Below are 26,316 nucleotides of genomic sequence, written 5' to 3'. Positions count from 1 at the left end.
CGGCGGGTCACAGACGAACATATTGGCACTTTAACTGTGAAGATGTTGAGCATGTGAACTCGTACACATCTGATTATCATCCGAGCGTGTGCCGGTGACCCTGGTCCCGACTCGACTCACGGCTTCATTAAAATGACATTCTGTCATGCTGATGAAGTCTACCGGCGAATAAGGGCTGACGTGACCCTCGGGTGAGTGAAAGCCCAGTTCAGAACCAGCTCTCTCTCTCTATTTCTTGATCTCTCATTGCTGTGAGAGTATTGAGGTGTGTGTGTGTGTGCGAGTGTGTGATGGGCTGAATCCAATCACAAACTCGTTTTATGGAGGTAATTTTCTTCAAGGTGACTCAATTCGGCCTTTATATATTGAAGCTAAATGTACTGATGTCACTGTAAAAGAAATCTCAAACTCAGCACACACACACACACACACACACACAGTGCAGCGCTGCAACACACAGATACAGCGGACAGGATGCCAATCACCAAACGCTGAGTGCCTGTCAAGCGAGGAGTTTTGCCGCAGAGTGAATCCGACAAACTGTCTCACTGCTATACAAACACTATGATGCATATTTGCGTCCGTAACCCATGAGTGCATATAGAGAATGTTTTGGGGGAATGCATGCTGGAATAGACTTCTTACCCCGGAGAAACGTAGTGCGATCATATCACTGCCCTAACTGAATTATATCTCCACAATAGCGGCACTGACTCAGTTATGGCCATGTTGAATAGAATGAACGACAGATAAGGCTTGGACAGTGGGCTATCTGAAGATTGTCTTTGTCCAAGTCTACGAGTGTGTGTTTGCCTGCATATCATTCATCGCTATTGGATTTTTTTAGCTGTGATGCCACAAGTGATGGTGTGTTTCACTGCCTGTCGAATTGATTTCTTCCTTGGAATCTGATGCACATCTTTCCATTTATCGACAATGTGCAAATTTAACGAGCAGGAGTACATCATCGTGTTGTGTACTCTATAATAACAACATATAATAATAATTAACTTAATAATTACTGCAATAATAATTAATGCAAACAAACGATTATTTATTTATTTATCCATCCATCCATCCGTCTGTCCATCTGTCCGTGTCCATATTCAATTTGTAAAGCATCTTTCATAAACTCAAGATTGACCTTTTCTAACTTCCATGAACACAAGTAATGCATCTTAATGCGGTTATTTCTGCTGCAATGTACCCTGATGTTTAAATAAAGTCAAACCACGATCACAGCAGGTATAAGTTGAATTTATGCACTTTTCAGTTCAGATAGGCCAAGACCGATAGTTTTGTGATTCACTCCAATTCGCCCCGTTCCTTCCCAGCGTACACTAGGCATGAATCATTTAATATAGTTGCATTTGACCATTTACCAGTTTTATTTACACTGTCGGGTTGATTTTGTCATATTTAAATAAGGGTATAAAATGTAGAGAACTCTTTCCAGTTTTCTTTCTTCTACTTGATTGTGTCAATCCGTTGTTTACCTGTCCGTCTGCATCAAATTCAAGGCTCTGATAATGGCCTTCAGGACTGCCACTGGAACAACCAACACACTCCAAGTGCATGATCCCACAGTTTCCAAAAAAACTTCACACTCTCTCTATGTTTCCTGTTGGTAGAACAAACCTCCAATCTCCACCTGATCTGCTGAGACATCACATCCTTCAAGAAATAGCTAAAGACACAGACTTATGTGAGCACTTAAAGGGTTAGTTCACCCAAAAATTACATTGATGTCATTAATGACTCACCCTAATGTTGTTCCACACCCGTAAGACCTCCGTTCATCTTCAGAACACAGTTTAAGATATTTTATATTTTTTATCTGACAGTGTATCTAAGTGTATGCACACTATACTGTCCATGTCCAGAAAGGGAATAAAAACATCATCAAAGTAGTCCATTTGTGACATCAGTTAGTTAGTTAGAATCTCTTGACGCATTGAAAATACATTTTGGTCCAAAAATAACAAAAACTATGACTTTATTCAGCATTGTCTTCTCTTCCGCGTTTGTGTTCAAACCTCAAATAATGATTCAGATCGCCAATGTCACATGATTTCAGCAGTTTGGCAGTTTGACATGCGATCCGAATCATTGATTGATTCACTAATTCATAACCGTTTGACTCTTTAATTCGGTAACACTTTATTTTAGGGTTCAGTTCTCACTATTAAACGTCATTTATTAGCATGCATATTACTAGTATACTAGCTGTTTATTAGTACTTATAAAACACATATTAATTCCGTATTCTGCATGACCATATTCTAGATGCCTTGATCTATCTAATAACTAAACTTAACAACTACCTTACTATTAATAAGCTTAGATGTCTTAAAATATATCAGTGCCATTGTTTTATCTCAAGATGCACACCAGTAATGTTTTTTTCTAAGGCATGTTTATAAAACAGACTGAAATGAGCCCGAAAATGCGTATAAATAGAACGAGTTTGCAATCTCATGAATGTATACGCCAAAATGAGTTTTGGCGTGCATTTGGTACGCGGTTTTTCGCGTGCATATGATACGCACTATATGGCTAATTAAACATACAAACGTACACTGCTGAAATGGGTTTATTGACTTGTTTAGTAATGTACACTCTTAAAGGGTTAGTTCACCCAAAAATGAAATTGATGTCATTAATGACTCACCCTAATGTTGTTCCACACCCGTAAGACCTCCGTTCATCTTCAGAACACAGTTTAAGGTTACACTTTAGTTTAGGGTCCAATTCTCACCATTAAGTTGCTTATTAGCAAGCATATTTGCCTCTTTGTTGACTCTTTATTGACTCTTTATTAGTACTTATAAAGGACATATTAATGCCTTATTCTGCATGACATTATTCTACATCCCCTGATCCTAACCTTAAGCCTACCCAATACCTATATATATCGACTTTTTTGTCAATAAGCAGTAATTAGGAGTTCATTGAGGCAAAAGTTGTAGTTAATATAGTAAGATTGATAACTGGACCCTAATCTAAAGTGTGACCCATTTTAATAATCTAAAGAACCTTTTTCCATCAAGAATCTTTTGTGCAATGAAGACATTCCATGGATGCTGAAGGTTCTTCATGGAACCGCAGATGTCCTTTATTTTAAAGCATGAAAACTAAAATTTAAAGTCTAAAATATACTCGAGGTGGTATCATCTGAATTAACTTATTTTTATTATTGAGTAAAATATGACTCTAACAACGTTAAGCTATAGCGATAAAAAAAAAAAAACAACAACAACAAACATCATGTTTAGTGTCAGATCAGGTCCATTTCCAATTTTTTTTTTTTTTTTACAATGCAGTCTGGTAACATGCATGTTCGCAATATCATCTATCTCAGCAGAAGATCCGTCGGTAAATCCGGTCCTAGTGTTCTCAGTAGCCGGTGGAGGGCAGAGGCGGGCAGCTGGATGCGGGTTAAACCGAGAAACGGGACTCACGCTGCTCATATTCGGCGAGCGCCGAGCGCACATGCATGCAGCTGGATGCTGGAACCCGAAACCCCCGATCTCCAGCTCCTCTGAACACATCCAGAGAGAGAGAGAGAGAGAGAGAGAAACAGCACAAACACGTCATTATACAGTAAAAGAGTGCGCGCTCTGAACTAATGACCAACTCATGCAGAGGACTGTGAGCGCGTCTGTGGAGAGCGCGCGTAGATGAGAGCTAGAGGGCGGCGGCGCATCGCTCCTCACCTCCGTTACCGCTCCAATCCTCCAGTCCCGGGACCTTCTCCTGATCTCTCCCGTGAGGAACACGCGCAGAACTTGGGACGCGTAACGGCGTCAGTCCTGCGCTCGTGCACCACCACAGCAGCTCCTTTGTCACGGCTGAACCAAACCGAAGAGGGAACGAATATTCCGCGCTGAGGAGTTTTCCAAACTCCAAAGTCATGGGGAAAAACGGTCGCCAGAGATTTGGATTGGGATTAGTGCTTCTGTCTCAGTGGGTTCTGCTCCAAACAGTTGACGCGCAAGGTAAGATATTCAAATCATTATAGAGAGATTCGCATGTCTTTGCTTTAATTTTTTTATTTAATTTTTTTATTACAATCAATTTGACATAGGCTAATATATATTGCAATATTAATGTTATTGAAATCATCGTTATTTCTCCTTTATTATTTTATTTCTCAATTTTCTGGCGCTGAATTTTGTGCATGTTTTGGCGATGTTTTATGCAAAACACAACAGTCCTTTCAGTACTTAGAAATCGAGATCTGATCTGGAATTTGAGACCGCGAAGCCACAACTATGCCATAGGAGTATCATCCTAGACTCATAAAAATCAAGTGTTTTTTGTATTAGAATTTTTGTTTTAATGATGAACCTTTAACAACCTTGCGTTGCATTAGAGGTTATTTTGGGTGGATAAGGATTTTTAAGATTATTTAAAAAAATTCACACAACGAAAAAATGGTTCTTTTAAGAAATGATCACTAAAAGGTTCTTTATGGAACTCAAAACTAGTTCTTAAATGACATCACTGCGAAAACTTATGTTTGGAACCTTTATTTATAAGTGTATGGTAGCCTACTGACCACTTAATATGTTACATAATCTAATACTTTCTGGATTCATTGGGTTATGCGGTGCAAAAATGCGTTTTGGATGGATTATTATGAAAAAGGTCCGATTTTTTTCATTGACTTTTATTCGTTGTCATTTTCTGTAAGTTGTCGGCAGTCTCGATCACAGACAGACTTCCTCTGAAATGATCCCCACAAAAAGGGATTAACAATATCTACATATAGTTATTATTGACATCAGGCTACTTAAGTTTCCACGATCTGATGGAAAGCACTTAGGCATACCAAGAAAGATATTAAAAGACCAATCACAGTAAACACCATACTAATAAAACATGGCTACTATAGGCCTACAAAAAAGCAAATGAGTTAGAATATGAGCGTGTTTAATTATAGGCCTATGTTGTCCTCGCTTGGAAAACCTTCTAAAACGCTTAACGTGGCTGTATAAGACAGTGGTATTAAAAGACCAAACTCAATAAACACCATACTACTAATTTTGCAAATCACAAAACCTGCCAGTGTTTATTAATAATGTTTAAGGAATTTTGTCTTTTTTTAAATAATGTTGGTGCATTTACCATCATGTTGCTTTAATATTCTGTACTCATCTGCTTTTCAGTGTATGCTTTAATAGCATGGTGCTCTTCACTGAGTTTGGTCTTTTAATACCGCTTTTCTTAGTACATTAAGCCACATTAGGCGTTTTAGAATTTCCCGGGCTATGGGGAAGTGTGACGTATCGTGACCTCCTCACGTGACAGCGAGTTCGCGGGCATTTATGCAGCGCACTTTAACTCGTAAAATGAACTTGTAATGACTAAAATGGTCTGTAAAACTGGTTCGATACATATATTATTTGATATTTTCTAGGTTTATGCTATTGAATTTTGTTATTGCATGATTCCAGCAGGAGATTGAATCACGTCTATATCTCAGGGATTCACAGCCAGCTTTAGTTTCCCATTAAGTATAGCCAGATAATATTATGTATATAAAATGTATAGTAGTATTACAATTATATTTACATTCTAGGTTTATGTTGAAACATGTTTTTTGTTGTTGTTGAAAGTATTAAGTAATTACTTTGATAATAGGCAAGCATTTTTTTATTTATTTTTTGCCAGTCAAAATTGTCTACTGCACTCAAATAATATCCTGTCATAATTTACTCACCCTAATGTCATTCCAAACCCTATGACTTTCACACAATGTGTCTGTCAAGTGCCATGTTTGACATATATGGCAGGTTTGAATAGGCACAAGCACAAATTAAATTTAAGAGCTGAGCTGGAGGATGAGATTTCACTGAACAACAACTTCAATTTTGGTCTGTTCACCACACACATCTATCTTATGACATAGATAGGATATAGGCCTAGTGCATGAATCATACTGGACTTACTTTGATGGAGCTATTATAAATCACTATACACATCCATTGTATGAAAAAGAGCAAAGCAGACTTTTTTCAAAGAAGATATGTTTCTAATGACATGAGGGTAAGTAAATGATTTTACATTTCTAGTTTCAGGTATATAGGTATTAATGGCATTTTGCCCTTGGATTTATGGGAAATTCTGTCCTAAATCTGGTATTCATCACTCAATTAAAACAACGCAAAGCATTTTCTCGTTTCCATCTGTGTGAATGCGTGCTGTAATGTTGAGTTATGAAATTAGAGAGCATCTGTCTTGTGTCTGGGTCTTCTGCAGAGTGTTTTATGGGTCCGTAATGGAATCAGAGTTCACATGTGACTCCAGTCTGCTGAAGAGCAGGACGTCGTTAGTGGAGTGAGGTTTCTAAGTCACTTTAAGGAGACAAGACAAAGTGGGAATGACTCCGTTTGTATGCCGCGTGTGAGTGTGTTTGTGTGCTTAGGGTAAGTGGTGGCCATCAGCTCGGAGACACAAGAAACCCAGCAGCCCATTAAAAAGCCATTAGCTAAAGCCGTCTCTCTTGCCGCCGAGTTTGTGTTGTGTGTCAAACAAACAGCAGGGCAGTGCAGAGACAGACAGGGCAGTGTGATTTAAGAAAGACAATCAGACGTCTGGTGTTGCACTCCTGAAGTCAGTTATTGCGAGCGATTCGTTGCTTAAATGACATTAAATAAATAAAAAATGCCTGTGAAACAAACTCCTACTTCTGCTGACATCATCAAAAGTGCTTCTTTTTCAACTCCTGTGTAGCACCTGCTTTATATATATGAAATAATATATAACTTATATTATATATATATATATATATATATATATATATATATATATATATATATATAAAATTAAGTGCAGTTCTCAATTTTATAATTGTACTGTTCAAAAAAAAGATTCTTTAAGATGACACTTCTGCTCACCAAGGCTGCATTTATATGATCAAAAATATAGTCATAATATATGGTAAAATGTCATTTATTCCTGTGATCAAAGCTGAATTTTCAGCATCAGTCTTAAGTGTCACATCCTTCATTAATCATTCTAATATGCTGATGTGCTTTTCAACCAACCTTTTTTGATTATTATTGAAAACTGTTGTGCTGCTTCATATTTTTGTGAAAACATTTTTTTTTCAGGATTCTTTGATAAATAAAAAGTTCAAAAGAACAGCGTTTATTTGAAATGGAAATCTTTTGTAGCATTATTACTGTCTTTACAGTCCCTTGTGCTCTATTTAATGAATCCTTGCTAAATTATACAAGCATTCATTACTAAAAAGCAAACCGTGTTGTAAACTGTATTGACTTTAGTTAAAAACATTCATGTTGTCTCCAGCGTGTGAAATAACCCAGTTTTGCTGTGATCCCTGGAATGGTGCTGCTTGAATTTGTCTAGTACAGTTCAGCAGGTCAGCCTCATTTTTCACACAGCGCTCACACTTTTCACGCGTCGACACGTGAATGTGTGTGTTTTTGTGTCAGGAGTGACAAAAACGTGTAAGAGAGGATCTTTGAGACAGGCCGAGAGTTCACGCGCAGTTCTTAACCTCGCTGTCTGTCGTGAATAGTGACTTCTGTTCAGTAGAATCGGTTTAATGTTTTCTCCAAGCACAGCTGCCCTCACACATCTATAGAGACTGTAGATGGGCTGTTTACTGTGATTGAAGTGGACATTCATTGGTGGTGTTTGCTAAGGCAAAACAAACCCCTGACGCCATGTACTAAACCTTGGCGTGTAATATGCGCTGGCAACAACCCATAACGCTCTTACATCGTGGTGGCAAGTTTGGCATGGGCGATCACAACTCATTTGGTAGTTAAATCAAGTTTTGAAGTATGTGGTAAAATTTGACTGGTGATATTCATACCTACTAATGTCAGATGGGAATATTTTCCTCATTAATTTATTAGGAGATAAAGAAGAGAGATCTAAAGCGAGTGCCATTGCTTAAGGGAAAAAGTCCCATGATCCTTTGCGGTGAGGGCTTCCAGCCAATAGGAGATCAGCGCAGCTGACATTAACCTGCTGACCTCAGGGCATGAGTGTATCCCTGCACTCACTGTTGAAGAAATGCATGTTTTTAATGCGAGTGTGATTTGTTTGAAGAGCCGTGCTGAATACAGAAGAGTGTGTGAGCGGCACGGAAGGTCTTTTGTTTTATGCTGTTCTTTGTCTTCTTTGTTTCTTTTAATTGGATGAATGTAACGCAACTGTTTCGTCATGCACACAATGACTGTCAGAGATAATGTGTGTGTGTGTGTGTGTGTGTGCGTGCGTGCGTGCGTGCGTGCGTGCGTGCGTGCGTGTGTGTGTGTGTGTGTGTGTGTGTGTGTGTGTGTGTGTGTGTGAACATCTAAAGGCCCTTTCACATGACTCGCGTCAGGACTGTTAACACAGCCGCTTTAACCTCCACATGAAAAGAGTTGCATATCGTGTTGAAGGAGAGCGATTTCACAAGGTTGCTAGAGAAGCTGGGAATTGTTGCTAAAACAGTTATTTCTTGATATTGTTTCACAATAAATATTTGACAATATTCATTATAACCTTGTCAAGTCAACTTTTTTAGAAATGTTTCCTTTGAAACTAGCTAAAATTAAGTTTTCGTTAACAATAACAATACTGTACTAGCTTTAATTAAGTCAAAATGTTTTTAGTCCACACATTATTTCAATTAAAGGGTTAGTTCACCCAAAAATGAAATTGATGTCATTAACTCCTCACCCTAATGTCGTTCCACAGAAACACAGTTTAAGATATTTTAGATTTAGTTCGACAGCGTATCTAAGTGTATGCACACTATACTGTCCATGACCAGAAAGGGAATAAAACATCATCAAAGTAGTCCATATGTGACATCAGTTAGTTAGTTAGAATCTCTTGAAGCATCGAAAAATACAGTTTGGTCAAAAACTACGATTTTATTCAGCAGTGTCTTCTCTTCTGCGTTTGTTTTCAAACCTCAAATAAAGATTTGAACAATTATAAATCAGCGTATTGATTCATGATTCAGATTGCCAATGTCACGTGATTTCAGCATTTTGACACGCGATCTGAATGGAGAAATATGCATGGAGAAATACGTATTGTAATAATAAATTATTATGCACCAATATAATGAAAAACATGCTTTTGATAAAACATTTTTGTATATCATATGAATAATAACATGATATAAAATACATTTTTTAGTGATGATGCAAGCAAATCTTTGACTCTGAGAAACATGTCTATCTTAGTGCGCTAACACTCTCAGGTTGTGTTATTAAATCAAATTATGGTTTGGCACAACCTTTTGCAATGCAAAATGCAATGCTTGCGGTGGGAAACACTAATAACAGTTTGAGAAGTGATGTGATATCCAAATATGTCTGTGTGAATGTGTATGACTACCAGTGGCTGTAGGGGAGGAATGTAAAGAGAAGACTAGTCAACTAGTCAACCATTGTGACCCATCTATAGTGTGTACATGACTACGGCCAGGAACGTGTTTTATGAGATGTTAGGGCTGTACGATATATCATTTTTGGATCGTGATCATGATTCTTGCTTCTCACAATTAGGCATAATCGACTGCGATATTTGCCCACAGGTTATGTATCCTGAAAACATTTCATTTTCATCTGACGTGTTATCTTGGATTGGAAACAAGCCTCCACAAGCGTTCATGCTTGCGGTTGCCAGATGCCAAGAGTTTAAATCCCCCAATCAGAGCTAATTCCCTAGTTAGTTCACCCAAAACTGAAAATTATTTCCATGTCGTTCCAAACCTGTAAGACTTTGGTTCATCTTCAGAACACAAACTAAGATGTTTTTTAATAAAATCTGAGCCAGTTCTGTACTCTCCATAGACATCTACGCAAACTACCACTTTGATGCTTTGAAATTCATAAAAAGATTGTAAAACTAATCTTTATGAATTGAGTGGTTATTTTTTGAAGAGACTTGATCGATTTATATGATGAACAGATTGAATTTAAGCTTTAACTCTCATATAAACATTAATCAGCAAACATAAACAGAAGCTCAACCAAACCTGCTTGACATGCGAGAACAAACCTCTCACTGAAGCTCAAACGTGCTGCGTAACACGAGAATGAACCTCATTGGTTCTCACTGAAGCTCAAACGTGCTGCGTAACACGAGAATGAACCTCATTGGTTCTCGCTGAAGCTCAAACGTGCTGCGTAACACGAGAATGAACCTCATTGGTTCTCACTGAAGCTCAAACGTGCTGCGTAACACGAGAATGAACCTCATTGGTTCTCACTGAAGCTCAAACGTGCTGCGTAACACGAGAATGAACCTCATTGGTTCTCGCTGAAGCTCAAACGTGATGCGTAACACGAGAATGAACCTCATTGGTTCTCACTGAAGCTCAAACGTGCTGCGTAACACGAGAATGAACCTCATTGGTTCTCGCTGAAGCTCAAACGTGCTGCGTAACACGAGAATGAACCTCATTGGTTCTTGCTGAAGCTCAAATGTGCTGCATAACATGAAAATTTGTTTTACAATCTGTTTATTAATGTCTTGAAGCGTTCAAGTGGTAGTTGTGTAGCTGTCAGAGACAGATGTCGCTCAGACAAAATATCTTCTTTTTTGCTCTGAAGGTGAACAAAAGTCTTACGGGTTTTGAACAACATGAAGGTAAGTAAATGATGACAGAATTTTCTTTTTTGGGTGAACTAACCTTTTAAATGACACATTTTCTGCCCAGTGTATTGCTGAAACTTCCCAAACAGAGGCAACCATGCACACATGCTTCCTCTGCTCTGGAAAAATGTGTGAAAACATTCATGTGCTCATTAGCACATCCGCGACATCCGCCCCGCCCCTCTTCACACCACCGACAAACGTGTACGTTTAGCGATCTCCACTGCCAGTCTGTTTCCTTTCACGCAGTCACTTGCTGTGACTAAGTCAACATCGAACATCAGTAATGAACTATAATAAATCCGAACGTGAATCTTGACTATGTTGTTTGTGAATGTTGTTGCTGAATAAATGCACATTTTCTGGAATGATACGGTAAAACTGACGCCGCCGTTAATGTTCACGTCACTGTTAATCAAGTACTGACGAAGAACTGGAGCTGAAACTCAGATATGATTATGGGCATTTGGTTTCTAAAACGTGCTGTAAGCTATTAACCAATCACAGAAGATTGAGCCATCTGACCGACCAATCAGAGCAGTGTAGGCTTTCAGAAAGCAGGGGTTTAGGGAGACCGAATCCTTTGAACTGGTTTCAGACACTGTGAGAAAAGAAGTGAAGTGGCAATGAACATTATGAGAAAATTAAAGTGTTTTTCACCTTTAATGGATGTAAACCTGTTATGTGTGTGTGTGTGTGTGTGGGGGGGGGGGCTTTAGAATAGGAAACTTTAGAATAGCATAAGGCCTTTAATAGCATAAGACTTTAATATTAGAAATTTAACTGGCTTAGCTTTTGTGAAAGGCTTTTTTTTTTTTTAAAAGGTGTTCATAATGTAGAGAAAGTGTTCATTTATATGATAATATAACACATTAGAAAACTAGATGAGGTCAAATAACACAATTTACCATGATCTGAAAATTGAGTGTCAAATAATTCTGATGAAATATAAATTTAAAATAATTATAAATAATCGTGATTATAATTTTTGAGCAAAATATTCATGAATATCAGCTTCAATAGCAGCCCTAGCCTGTGTGGATTTCATGTTGAATGCATTTAAACTGTCTCTATCTCTCTCTCAGTCGTCTTCAGGCAGTGTGCTCATCAGAGACTGTAATGACGGCGATTATGATGGTTATATATCACCTCTGAGCTCTCGCACACACACACACACACACACACAAATATCTCGGCACAGACGGTCCATCACACACATCAACACACAGCCCATTCGCTCCCGCAGCGGGTTGACTTGCACAATAAGAGCATTGTGTGCATCACAGGAAGACTGAGAGTCGGCCTTGCGAAATGCAACTTCTGTACGGACGAGACTAAGTTCTGGAAGGGAAAAACGGGGCCAACGGAGATGCATATTTACATGATGTGCATGTTTCCCAGGCCTTTGATCATGGACGTTCGCAGGAGTCAGCATTAGCGTTGTGATTCTGCTGTGTTGGGGATGCTATTCTTAGCATGATAAATGTAAAAACGCTCCTCGGCAGAAGCTGCACTCTGTTCGTGCACAAATAATTATAGTCTATAAAAAATTATGCCCTTCAGCTAAAGGACTAACATCTGTGACCGGTGCCGTATATTACCTGGGCACTTCAATAGATTGACAGCTTCATCGGCCAATCACAGCAGCATCTGCTGCATAGAGGCGGGAACAGGTTCCCTGCATGTGTTTTAAGTGTGTGTCAAGTTTTTAGGTCATTATTGTCCTATATATGAACAATACTGAAGACATTCATAACTGTGACAGTATCAAGTTCTTTTCAGTATTGTTGTCATTAACTAAAACAGCTATTATATATTTTAAAAAATGTTAAATAACATAAAATAACCAAAATAACACGCAGGAGTTTAACTTTAATGTTTTAGCAGCAGTTCTTTAAATAGAGAATCACTGTTTTCAATATATTATTATTATATAATTAAAAAAATAAGAGATGTTTCTTGAGCATCAAATCATCATATTAGAAGGATTTCTGAAGGATCATGTGACGCTGAAGACTGGAGGAATGATGCTGAACTTTCACAAGAATAAATTACATTTTAAATTATATTCAAATAGAAAAGAGTTATTTTAAATTGTGATAATATTTCTGTAATGTGTATGTTCCATTTCTGTTTACCTGTCATTAGTTTGTACAATGTAATATTATATCATTAGTTTACTAATTTGTTCCCATGATTAATGATTCTGTACACCTGTCGTTCAGTTAATTAGTGCATTTGTTCCTCTGTCTATTTAAACCCTGAGTTTTCTTTTCTTTGTCCTGTATCGTTTATGGAAGATGGTTGTGTTTGTCTGTTAACTTGTACATGTTTAGCCCTATTCGGAAGGTAATTGTTTCTTGTGGTCATAAGGTAAATACCTTATGACCACAAGAAACAATTACCGTCTGAATAGGGCTAAACATGTATTAGCTAAACATGTCATCATTACATGCACGTTCTTAAGCCGATTATGCCTAATAAGCCGACAATGAACATGGCCATGTAAACGCAGTAACCCGTTTTCTTTTATCGGCGTAAGGTCATAAACAGCGTAAACATAAACCGGTCAGGACAGGTCGTTTTTTGCCTCTTACCTCGATTTCGCGCTGCATGTAAACGCATTATCCTGCTTTCTGTCGGCTTACTGAAGTGCGCATGATGTGTGATCGGTGACAAAAACACAAACTTAGAGCAGATTTAAATGCATCCAGACAGAGCGAGAAAACGTTTTGCATGAAATAAGTACATATATCGGAAACGCAGACTCTTTTAAGACCCAGAACATTGTAAAGATGTGTTCTCTCATCTCATGCAGCAGAAGTAGAAGAGGTTCAGTCAAAACGCTGCAACAACATGAGGGATAATATGAGCCGTGAATCTCCCGCTGACACGGCGCACGCTTTATTTAACATCACAACTGACGTAACATTTGGAAAACTCAGAGTCAGATACAAACATTATAATTTTGACGTCACTACAAGGAAATAACCCGGTTTATTAATAAAGTCATGTAAACGCGGTTTACTTGCGTTGTCAGTTTACTGGTTTGCATGTAAACGGGGAAAACTGATTATTTCAATAAGCTGATATTTTTTGAGTTATAAGCTTACTGGTGTGCATGCAAACACACTCAGTGACTTTATTGCCGCCCAAATCCAGAATGTCAGTGTTTTTCTCCCACCACCCGCATAAAAATCCCTGTCCGAGGTACCTACTGTTTTTAGAAAAACACCAAGGTCGTGTGGTAATTTAACTGCTGTCCGAATTCATATCTCTGAGTTTTCAAGAAGAGATTGCTTTAAAATGAACTTTTTGTATCCTTTTTGACCACTGCAGAGCACTGTACGGTTGCGCTTTGCTGTAATTTGGATGCATTCTACAGTTGTAGCCTATTACTGAAATGCTGGCGAGTATTTACAAGAATAATCTTTCATCACCGCTCAAAAGAGAAAGAGAAGAAAAACACGTAAACATTTGAAAAAAACATTTGAACATTGCCGTTTTTAGGTAATTAACATTATATAGGTGCAATTTGTAGCATTTTATTAACTTATTTACGCTCATTTCCACATTTTTAAAATGATATCTTCCTATTTTAAAACAGGAGATGTAAATAATTAATAATTTCCTATTATTAAATAAAATGATTTTATTTTTATTATTCTAAGCATATGACATTGTTACAGCAGACAATCATTCGACTGACCACGTGAGCGTCGTTCCCAGGTGCGGATCACAAAACTCGCTCCTCCACCGCAAATAAATCGTCATCCGAATGCACGAGTTTTATCACGGAGGTGGCATGCAAATTCATATTTACAGACGTCCACATGAGAAACAATAACAGTCCGAATAGGGCTTGTGTTTTATTTTATAATAAAGTGTTTCTTTGGATTCTTGACTGCTTGAGAATTTGATTTTTTGATCAAATAAATGCAGCCTTAGTGATAAGGAGACATCTTTCAAAAACGGTAGTGTATACTGCGTACAGTATGTGAATTTTCTGTATAGAGCTGAATTTGTACTAGCATACTACTCTTACTATTTCTGCCATACTGTATCTTTATATTTCAGAAACAAAAGACTATTATAACCTGGTTTACTTGCCCAAATGTGCAGTCTGAGAATGCTGCACCCCAAATACAATGTGCATAACTTCAATATCCAGTATAGTAAATGAACCAGAAATAAGAACAGATAATATCTAATTTTTTTCACTCATTAAAAACAAAAGCATCTATTGTTCTTTTTTTTCGTTCTTTTTCTCCTTTACACAATATTGAATTAAGAGTAGTCAATAAGGGTTTTTATTTGATGGATGATATCTGAATGCCAATTACTTGCAATGTGATGAGGTCATGTAACAAGTGCTGCACAATCGTAATATGGCTGAGTGCGATTATCAAATCAAAAGGTTGCTATTTTATTAAATAAATATACACCGATCAGGCATAACATTATGACTAATTTTGTGTTCCCCTTTTGCTGCCAAAAAAGCTCTCACCTGTCAATGCATGGACTCCACTAGACCCCTGAAGGTGTTCTGTGGTATCTGGCACCAAGATGTTAGCAGCATATCCTTTATGTTCTGTAAGTTGCAAGGTGGGGCCTCCATGGATCGGACTTGTTTGTTTTGTACATCCTACAGATGCTTGATTGGATTGAGATTTGGGGAACTTTTCATATCTCATATAACATTTCATTATATCATATTTTATGCTCTGTAAGCAATTTTAACTACAGCAGCTCGTCTGTTTGATCGGACCACACGGGGCAGCCTTCACTCCACACGTGCATCAATGAGCCTTGGCCGCCCATGACCCTGTGGCCGGTTCTCCACTGTTCCTTCCTTGGAGCACTTAGATACTGACTGCAGACCAGGAACAGCTCACAAGAGCTGCAGTTTTGGAGATGCTCTGACCCAGTCGTCTAGACTAGGGGTTTTCAAACTGGGGTTCGGGGACCCCCCAGGGGTCCTCAAGAAAGTTCTACGGGGTCACCAGAAAATTTCAGAGTATACGAATACAAAGCAAAAATGGATAAAGTCTACCAAACATTCTAACTGTTTCATTTTAAAATGTGTCTCACCTTTTTTGCCATACTTTCCATAATTGTATATGTTTGCTTTCTAGTGAATTGTTCTTACTATAGTCACCTTTATCTTGCTCACTGGGGTACTTAACGCAGTATGTTAAGAACCCCCAGTGCTTATATAAATCCTTTTTGATTATTAAGTATAGCCATTTAAAGTTTGAAAACAATATGTTGTATTTATAATGTCACACTTACTATTTATCTAACAGTTTAAATGTTTTTTCATACATAAAAAATATGGATTTTAGGAAGGGGGTCCCTCATAAAAGGTTCATCATATTTGGGGGTCCTTGGCATCATAAAGTTTGAAAACCCCTGGTCTAGACATCACAATTTGGCGCTTGTCAAACTCGCTCAAATCTTAACGCTTGCCAATTTTTCCGGCTTCTAACACATCAACTTTGGGGACAAAATGTTTACTTGCTGCCTAATATATCCCATCCACTAACAGGAGCTGTGATGAAGAGATCATCAGTGTTATTCACTTCAGTCATAAAGTTATGCCTGATTGGTCTGTGCAGTACTCAGTAAATATTATGCTAGTATTCCATTCTGAACATATTGTAGCCCATTTCCCAGAAGAGAAAGATTGTAAATTTTTAATGCATATATCTGCTAAAAGGTGTCAACTTTTAAGAGTATGCTAGCATATTGATAGACATGGACTAAAAGCTACAAAACTCCCATTTTAATTTCATGGGGCTGGATTGTGGTCCAATCCTCCGGGTCTGTGTTTGCACAGCTCTGGGTTTTTGGGGAACTGAAGCTGATGCAAATGTACGGCAACGCGGTCCATTATTGGCCTGGTTGGAGCTCTTTGGTCTAGCTTATCTGCTCTCTTTTTGCTGCTCGTTCCCAGTTCTGCTTCACATTCAGGTTTAGATGTTCTTATCGCTTTGACTGAATGAAAATTCATCCCTGCTGAACTATCAGACTCCACAGATGCTGCACAGAGAAAACCCCTGCATGATTTTCACACTTCTTGCATGTTGTGTGCATGTCAGAATTTGACTGAACTTGATATTTGATGAGGTCGTTGTGAATAATGTCTGTTGTATTTCCTATTGATTGTGTGATTGGCTCTGACCTTCGGGCGGGTGTTTCTCATTGGCCGAGCGAGACTGATATGATGGGAATAGTGATGGCATTAAGGGAGAGATGCAGTGCGGTAGTCGTCTCATTAACAGCAGCAGGTGCTCGTGTAGAAACTTGTTTGAGGTTTCAGAAATTCTCAGCGGGAAACAGAGATTGACTTTGTGATCTGCACACATTCTCTCTCTCTCTCTCTCTCTCTCTCTCTCTCTCTCTCTCTCTCTCTCTCTCTCTCTCTCTCTCTCTCTCTCTCTCTCTCTCCGGGGGTGCGTTTGGTGGCGACGCTGAAGATAGAGAAAGTGAGAATAAAGCAGTTGTTTGGACTTTGAACTTCTCAAAAGCATCCTGACTCTTACTGATGTCTTTGTCTTTTTAAAATGTCAACTTCTCACAAGGAGCTTTTAAAAAGAGACAGAAAACAACCAAAGAAATCTGTAGATCCCTGTTGTTTTTTTCTTCTCTTCTCTTTTCTTTTCTTTCCTTTTCTTTTTTCTTTATTTTGAACAAAAATCACTCTTTGACCCTGTACCATAGTTCTGTTATATGTGACAGGATTGCCATTAATAGAACGACAGATATATATATATATATATATATATATATATATATATATATATATATATATATATATATATATATATATATATTTGTAAATGGATTTTGTCATGGACTAATTGAGATGTTTATGCAAACTCTTAATGAAACTAGTATAGACTGAATTAAGCTCTTGGGTCTTTGAGTGCATTGAAGCGTTTTGTTTTTTATGAACAGATCATTTAAATTCACATACATTTTTGTTGTGTTGTATGCATTATATTCTTTCTCACCACAGTCAGGATTTACTAAAGACACGCAGTGATAAATTAGCGCTGAAAAGGCATGGACAGGGTTATTTTTGCGGCTGACCTTATTGCATATGCATTTGTAGGAGTTTATATTTTGCAGTTTGATTTCATTACAACTGAATGTACGGAGTAACTGATGACGGACCCTTTTGGAAGGGATAATGCAGCCACAAGTGAAGAAATAATGAAAATAAACTGACATAATGTTTGGCCAAGTGACAACTAATTCATTACCGCCCAGTTCCTGGCCATGATAATGATCAGCTAGCAGTACCTGTCCAAATTTTTCTGCATGCCTAATTAACAGTTTTTCTGACCCTTCAAAATCTCAAACATCGCCTGTTTCTTCAACCGCAAATACGCAGTACTACTTTAATTATGCAGCCAATGACATCAGCAGGAAATTAGGGAAGCGAGATGTATGCTAATTAAGAGATGAGAGATTGTCATCGACTACTTTTGAAAAGGGCTAATGGAGAATTTGGCACGTAGCTTGGGTTAACGCACACACTCTCAGCAGTGAATTCAGCGCGCTTCTCAAGTACACCGCGTGAACGTCTCTGCATGTCAGAGATCTGGCTCGAGCGTAATGAATCATTTTATCTGCAGATATTGTTTAGTATCACCTAGTGTGCTGAGTCCAAGAGGAACATTTTATTGCTCAGATGTTACGAGATGTCAGAGACTTAATGGAGTTATGGTTTATTATAGTATTTCATATAAAATTCCAGTCAATAGTTGTCGGTAAGAGTACAGAGCTGTAAAATGAGCGTGGAGCCGCTCAGATTATTTGGCCATGGGAGCATTTGATGAATGTTTGTGTTCATATTGAGATCTCTGGCTTTCGATTGCAGACTTTGTCTTAGCACAGTTTGAGACTTCATTGAGCTCTTTTTAAAGAGATCTCATTTGTGCGGGCTGCTGTTTGAAACGGATCTCTCGGGAAACAAAAATAGCACTTTGAACTTTAAACTGTATTGCTGGTATCAGCGGGAAGCAGAACTCAGTGTAACACACTATACGTCTTAATATGTGGTAATTAGTTCCCTGTAGTTTCATTAATTGATTCACGGGTGACTAGCCACGGCTCAGTGAAGACAAGTGAATCTGTTTTCCTGTGGGTGACGTGAGGTGAGAGGGAGAGAAATGTGAGATATTACTGAAAAGATTGTGCTTTTTGAGATTTGTGAAGATCTACACTACTGTTCAAAAGTTTGGGTTCAGTAAGAATTTTTCCTTCAGACTCATCAAGACTGCCTTTATTTGATCAAAAATACAGTAAAAACACTAACATTGTGAAATATTTTACAGTTTTAAATAACTAGGGGTGGCAGTGGCTCAGTGGTTCATGTAGTGGTCTACAAAGCGGAAGGTTTGATCAAGACATCTAACCCCAGCTGCTTCCAAAGAGCATTAGTCGCTGTATGAATGAGTGAATCAATGGGTGAATGTGAGGCAATATGTAAAGCGCTTTGGTGGCCCTGGGTCAGTTGAAAGCGCTATATAAACGTGGTCAATTTACATTTATCTATGTTCTATTTGAATATATTTTAAAGGTGCCCTAGAAGGAAAAATTGAGTTAACCTTGGCATAGTTGAATAACAAGAGCTCAGTGGACATCACATACTGTGAGTCTCAAACACCATTGCCTCCTCTTTCATATGTAAATCTCTTGCATGAAAAACACCACGGAAATATAGGCGAATCTCAACATAACACCAACTGTTACGCAACAGTTGGGATCATTAATATGTATGCCACCAACATTTGCATATGCCAGAACATGTTCATGGCCAGGCGGAACTGCGCAGCCGAGTCATCAGAAGTTCTGCAGGTATTGTGAAGAAACAAGTGTCAAGCGAGGATAGCAAAAATGACATATAATGGATATAAATGTCATGTTCCAGGCTGTGCAGGGGATGTGAGGACTTTTCATACCCTTCCCACAGAACAAAACTGTCAACAGTCATGGTTGATGTTTATCTCTAACGTTTGCTCTGCCCATTCTCAACGGACAGTTTTTCTAACTTGAGACAATATCAAACAGGCTTCGTTCAGCGTCTGATACTGAAGAAGCGGCAATTCAAACAACCTGTTTTTATCCACAACATTTTTATGCTCTACCCAGTACGCTGTTTAGAGTTCGTGATTCAACGTGAAGAAGCTATCATTGTAAAATCATACAGTGATGCATTAAAATAATTCAAATATTTTTACAAATGCTAAAAACGGTATGAGTTAACGTTTACAGTTAATGTTATTTGCTTACTGAAAATAAAGACTAAACTTACCACTCAGAAGCATCCATTTCCAGTCTTAAAACTTGATTGTTCCTCAAAATCTGCATCTTCATTAGGCTCACACATATTTGGATGCATAATCTCTCCATTGTCATGATGGATGGACATTATAGATGTGTTTCTGTCACTGAAATGAGCTGCGCAGTGAAACAGCCAATCAGAGCAGAACTCCACATTAATATTCATGACCCTTCCAAATAAGGCAAAACCAGACCATTTCATTCTAGGGACACTTTCTAAGGTTGTAAATGGACCTGTAAAACCATATCTGGACAATTTTTGCCCTTAAATAAGTCACATACCCTCTATGTAGATATCGGAGAACAATTTAAAATATTGTTTCAACTAATTCTAGGGCACCTAGATGTAATTTGTAATTTTGAAAATAATAATAATAATAATAATATTAATAATAATAAATGTATTCCTGTGATCAAAGATGAATTTTCAACATTATTAGCCTACTTCAGTGTCACTTGATACTTTAGAAAATCATATGCTGATTTGCTGCTCAAAAAAAAAAAAAATATTATTAATATCAATGTTGAAAACAGTGCTGCATCATATTTTTGTGAAACAGTAATACAGGATTTTAAAGTTCAAAAGAACAGCATTTATTTAAGATATAAATCTTTTGCAACATTATAAATATTTATAATTTATAATATGTATGTACCAAGTTCTTAAAAATGTAATATTTGCATTTATGTTGATTTTTGAACAAACAAATAAATAGCCCCTAAGGCAGTGAGATTATTTAGCTGTTTTGTCTTGTATATTTATGACAGACAGGTCATTAGGCCCTTTCAAGTCTTTACTGGTAAATGATCAGTAACAGATAATGTGTGAACAGGACCTTTTCAAAAATAGAAGTGTGCGTCACGCTGTGTGAACACGGAACGAAGTATGAAATCAGAACGCACTGACGTAAGACGTCTGCTTTGGGCCAATCGTAACGACTTATGAAGATGACGCGATTACTCCGCGCTGTTTACGGTAAGGATTTTAATAGTTTTTCTGTTTAAATGTCCGCTAAAAGATCGTCTTTGACCGCTGCGCACGTCTCGCAGCTTTATCAGCGTGTCGCGCTCGAGACCCAGCCTTCTTTTTCATTCATTAGCGTTGCGGCTCTGATACTGTTACGCGCATCTTATGTTTTTAAGAGCAAACACGTGTTCTGTTGGATCATTCATTGTGCCAGTCACTCCGACGTCAAAAAGATGTTAACAAAGTAAACAGATAGTGAAACTGAAGTGCTTCTCCTCATGCGGGCGGATGAAGACAGCCGTTTAAAGATGACTGACATCACATAATTGATTGGTAAATGTTGTCGAGCTGTCGATTTGTGAATGGTCTCTTACCGGTAAAAAGCCAAAACGCTTGTGTGAAACGTTATATCATATCTCTCCTTATTTACCGGTTAAGTCATTCTGGTAATTTTACAGTAGGCCTACTTTACCAGTATTGCTGTGTGAGTCACTCACAGCGTCATGATTTCAGAGATGAGACGAGTCAGTCTGTCTCTCTGTAAAACCTGCCACAAAAAGAGGATGAAGACTGTCTTTATTTTAGTAATATTCTGGAGGGACAAAATTTACACACTGTGTGTGTGTGTGCGCAAACTTTATAGAGGTTTATTCTGGATAATTCTCTAATGGTAAAGATGGAAGAATTGATGTAATTTGATGTAAACCATGTAATATTGCACAGTTTCAAGCAAACGCCACAGTAACAAATATATTTACTCATCATAGTCAGTTTTTCCTCTCATTTGGCACTTGATAAATTAATATTGTTTTCTGTAACATGTATTTTTAATGTTTTTGTAAATTAATAGATCCTGACACACAAAACAAGCTTCACATCACTGTACCAAGTATTAATTAGATAGAAGTCAATTATGTTTCTGTTGATATCTGCAATGAACTTGTTGTCAAACCGCACGGCGGGTGAACTGAGGGAATTTCAAGGCCGTTTCTTATTGGCCATGAGTTTGTATTTTGCAATATTTTCTATTTAATTAAACTGTTATCCCTTTGTAATTGGGATTATTTATCTGTTTTTTCTTTGTCTCAATTTTGTTTACTCAGTTTTTCCTCTTATCTGACTCATGGTGTGCTTTAATATTTGTTTTTAGTGTATGATTTTTAGCGTTTTCTTTGGTTAAAATAATAGATCATAAACGCACAAAAAAAACAAGCTTTGTGTCACTACCACATATAAATTAGACGTAAAGAGTAAAGACCAAAAGACGTAAAAATTAGAAGTCAGCTATTTTTCATTAGGTCTGTATTGAAAATTAACTTGTTGCCACCAATGGTGTTTTTCTTTCATTTTGGCACCAGCAAGTTTTAATTTATTCCACTCAAAGCCTCATCTGAGCTTTTGTTGTGGTGTGCTTGAGCGACAGAACGGAGCGTGTGGAAAGAGTGGACATGACTGTGTAAGACGATCTCTCTCTCACTTACTGACCCGGGTAAGTGGATTATACTGTGAAATTTAAACTATGATAATTTCTTTCACAGAAAACACTTGAATTACAAACAGCTTTCATAGCAATTAAAATAATCAGCTAAGTGGCCGGTCTGTTTCAGAGCTGTGTTTTTTCTGTTATTAAGAAATACAAACGCAAGAGGCACTTAAGTGTGTGTGTTTTTGATTTTCTTGTGTGTGTGTGTGTGTGTGTGTGTGTGTGTGTGTGTGTGTGTGTGTGTTGATGAAGTCATCTCTTCGGCTGACTGGGGAGGACAGCAGGAATGTTTACTGGAGTCATACAGGCACCACACACACACACACACACACACACACACACGGAAGGAGGTATGCAGCCCAGTCTATCTTTAGAGAAAGAAACCTATTACTCTGACACACAAATACACCACATACATATACACACACACGTACTGACAGACAGATGAGATCAACCTTGATTCAGATCTGACCCATTTCTGTTAAAACAGAATTTAAAAAAATGTGAAAGAAAACTATTATATAATAAAATTAAATGGCAAAAGTTGTACAGTAATACACAACCATTTGGGGTTAGTACATTTATAATTTATATGCGTTAAATTGATCAAAAGTGCCATGAAGTAACATTAATAATGTTACAAAGATTACATTTAAAATAATGCTGTTCTTTTGAAAGTTTTATTCATCGTGCACAGACACACATGGGTATAAATAAGGAAGTGGAATGGTATCATTGCTTTTTTCTGCTGAGGAGCCGAGTAGTGACTCAGCCTCCTAGTGGAAGCACAGCACCTGGCAATGGGACGTACATCTCCATTCTCTCCTTCAGGGAACGAGGGTTACATACGTAACCGAGACATTCCCTTTCAGTCGGTCAGGTTCAACGTATGTCTGAACTGACCGATGAATTGGGATCCCTACAAAAACGCCAGGCTGGCCCTTCAAGCGTCTGCTTGAGCGCACTGGACCGTCTTAGATGGTAAGGAAGTCAGGGCTCTAAGCAGAGAGGTCAGTCACTGCTGTTTCTGCGAGACCCACTTAGTGTGACTATTGGATAAGGCTGGGAAAGCGTTCCCGTCTCGGGAGATGGTATGCTGCGGGGCCACGTCCTTCAGGGAAGGATTGGTGGCGGAATACTAACCTAGCAGGGTAGTGCAACATATGGCAGTCTCTGGGGTGGATTCAGCCTGGTTCCAGGGGGGAAAGAACATGCCCAGAGATGACAGAGGGGGCTCTGTCAAGAGAAAGACACAGGGCTAGTCGAGTAGGGTAGCTGGTACTGTGGATGAATACACATATGGGTTTGCCGTGAGGGAACCGCTACATATGGAACCCAGCCTACACACACGTTCCACAAGCATACGGCTGCAGGCCTAGCGTCAGGCGGTCCGCAACGTCTGACACCGTAGGGGTGACGGAGGAGCTCAACAGGGTTAGCCGTTTCCGGGGAACAGAACTGGAGACAATAGAGGCATGTATCCGAAGTGACCTCAGCTGCTTCTGACTCCAAAGGAGGAGGTGGCGGGCGAGTAGGAACATGCAACGGAAGCGTAGACCCCCCTAGCGGTTGATGTACGCTACGGCTGCAGTGCTGTCCGTATGGACCAGTACATGCTTGCAATGTAGCAGCCCCTTGAGGCGGCGCAGTGCCAAGTGTACTGCTAGCAACTCGAAGCAACTGATATGCCAGTGCAATTGAGGTCCCGTCCACAGACCTGAAACTGCATGGCCATTGTACATGGTCCCCCAGCCCGTGGCAGAGGCATCCGTGAAATGCACTGCATGCCTGACACAAATAAATAACGCTATGTGCGCGTAAAGGTAAATGCGTGAACATTTTAAAACCAATTGGCTTCATTCGCATGTGACATTCACTACACAACAGACGCAAATTCGCGTCATGGGAGGGGCTTCTGACAGGCAGTGGCAGTCGGCAGAAGGACTAGCCGAGTTAAGGCTGCCCTCACCGGGGTTGATGAGCGCTGAGCGCCACTGAGCGCCTGGGTCTCACACCTCCGAAAATAGCAGATCAAATTTTCAAATAGGCACCCTCTTAATAAATAAACCACATATTTGAGCTTTAAACATCTACAGTCTCGCCTGAAAAACTCTTAAAACTACATTTTGTGACACAATAACAGTAGTAAGCAGTAAGCAGGCTCCTCATTGGTTAACGGAGCGCGAATATCCGCTAAAGTTCAGATTTTTCAACTTGAGAATGCGAATGAGATTGAGAATGCATATTCGCATCAATGCATTGACTTGTAAATGTAAATCACTCGCGGCGAATCACGTCATTTGCATCCGGTGTGAACGCAGCATAAGGGCACCCCGGACCAGAGAAACGAAGTGTTGGACCACGGACTGAAAGTTTGGCGGCAGTAAGGAGTCACTGGGACCCGGTACTGACTGCTCTGCCACGCCCACCTCGGGACTCGGCTATGGAGCCAGTGTTGAAGCGGTCTCATATGAAGCAATCTGAGCGGCGTTACCGCAGCTGCAGATGCCATATGCCCCAGGAGCCTCTGAAAAAAAATTCAGTGGGACTGCTGTCCTGCCTTTGAATGAATTCAAGCATTTCAACATTGACTGGACTCGCTCCTCTGTGAGGCGGGCAGTCTGACTGACCGAATCCACCTCCATACCGAGGTAAAAGATCCTCTGCGTAGGACAGAGTTTGCTCTTCTCTCGGTTGGCCCAGAAGGCCCAACAGGCTGAGGTGACTGAGCACCATGTCCCTGTGTTCGCACAACTGCTTCCGAGACTGGGCGAATATGAGCCAGTCGTAGAGATAGTTGAGGATGTGAACGCCGCATTCTCTGAGCGGAACAATGACCGCCTCCGCGACTTTCGTGAAGACGCGAGGCGACAGGGACAGCCCGAAGGGCAGGACTTTCTACTGATATGCCCTCCCCTCGAACGCAAAGCGTAGGAACGGTCTGTGTTTTGAGGAAGGATAGAGACATGAAAGTACACATCCTTCAGGTCGATCGCTGCGATCTTGGGGACGGATGCATTCGAAAATGCATTTCTGCGTTAACATCCAGAATTGGAGCTTATGCAGGGCCCGATTCAGGATACGCAGGTCCAAGATTGGCTGTAACCCACCACCTTTTTTGGGTAGAATGAAGTAGGGGCTGTAACACCCTGACTTCATATCGGCTGGAGGAACCATCTCGACCGCGCCTTCGCCAGTAGGACATCAACCTCTGACCACAAAACGTGAGCATCACAGCTTCGCACGTAGGTGAAGAGGATGCCCTTGTACTTGGGAGGCCGTGAGCGAACTGAATCGCGTAACCGAGTCTGATTGTACGGATGAGCCCATGAGACGGCCCGGGGAGCTGTAGCCAAGCCCCCAGAGACCGAAAAAGCGGGACCAACGGCACCACAGACGTACCCGGGATAGGACAATTCCGAGAGTGCTCTGGCCCGACTCGGGTGGCCCGGGGAAGAAAGAAGCGGCAAGGCCGGGGGTATCACACACTTCCAACCTTGACCTTTTGGGGCCCAGAAAGAGAGGAAACTGCTCTTTTATTGAAAATGTGGGTCTAAATGTGGGTCTACACATTTTATTGAAAATGTGGCCAATTCGTCGGTCAGTTCCGACATACGTTGATCGTGACCGGCTGAAAGGGAACTCATATAATAAAATACAATAAAAATGGAATCGCATTTCTTTGTAGTAAGAGTGAAAATAGGTTCCTGGCTTTTTTCATCTAAATCTTTCTGATCCTTTTTTTTCCCTTTCCGTTGAACAGAACAAATAGAAATTTGGAGATAAAAACAGTGGTTTGAAAGCTCTGGGGTATTTGGGGTCATTTAGTTCTGGAGGCGGTGGGGCGGTGCTGGTGTTTTATGGCGGCGGTGTCTCA

The 26,316-nt window shown here is 39.4% G+C and overlaps 1 protein-coding gene across 5 annotated transcripts in view; it reads left to right on the top strand.

The window, feature by feature from the left end:
• Window positions 1–26,316, top strand: part of unc5ca (unc-5 netrin receptor Ca) — a 267,933-nt gene that overhangs the window by 58,190 nt on the left and 183,427 nt on the right. For 2 of the 5 annotated variants that reach the window (XM_067439643.1, XM_067439641.1), the window contains exon 1: window positions 3,529–3,998. The exons of 2 other annotated variants lie outside the window; for them this stretch is intronic. In XM_067439643.1, the coding sequence (XP_067295744.1) occupies window positions 3,914–3,998 (85 nt within the window). In that variant the 5' untranslated portion in view covers window positions 3,529–3,913. Of the gene's footprint in view, window positions 1–3,528; window positions 3,999–20,875; window positions 20,966–26,316 lie in introns of those variants that run through there. One more of the 5 variants, XM_067439642.1, reaches the window with a different exon arrangement.

The sequence above is a fragment of the Pseudorasbora parva genome, chromosome 3, assembly GCF_024679245.1.
Source record: "Pseudorasbora parva isolate DD20220531a chromosome 3, ASM2467924v1, whole genome shotgun sequence".
Taxonomy (NCBI): Eukaryota; Metazoa; Chordata; class Actinopteri; order Cypriniformes; family Gobionidae; genus Pseudorasbora; species Pseudorasbora parva.
The sequence above is the reverse complement of the archived record's forward strand: the minus strand, read 5'-3'. Positions and strand labels throughout refer to the sequence as shown.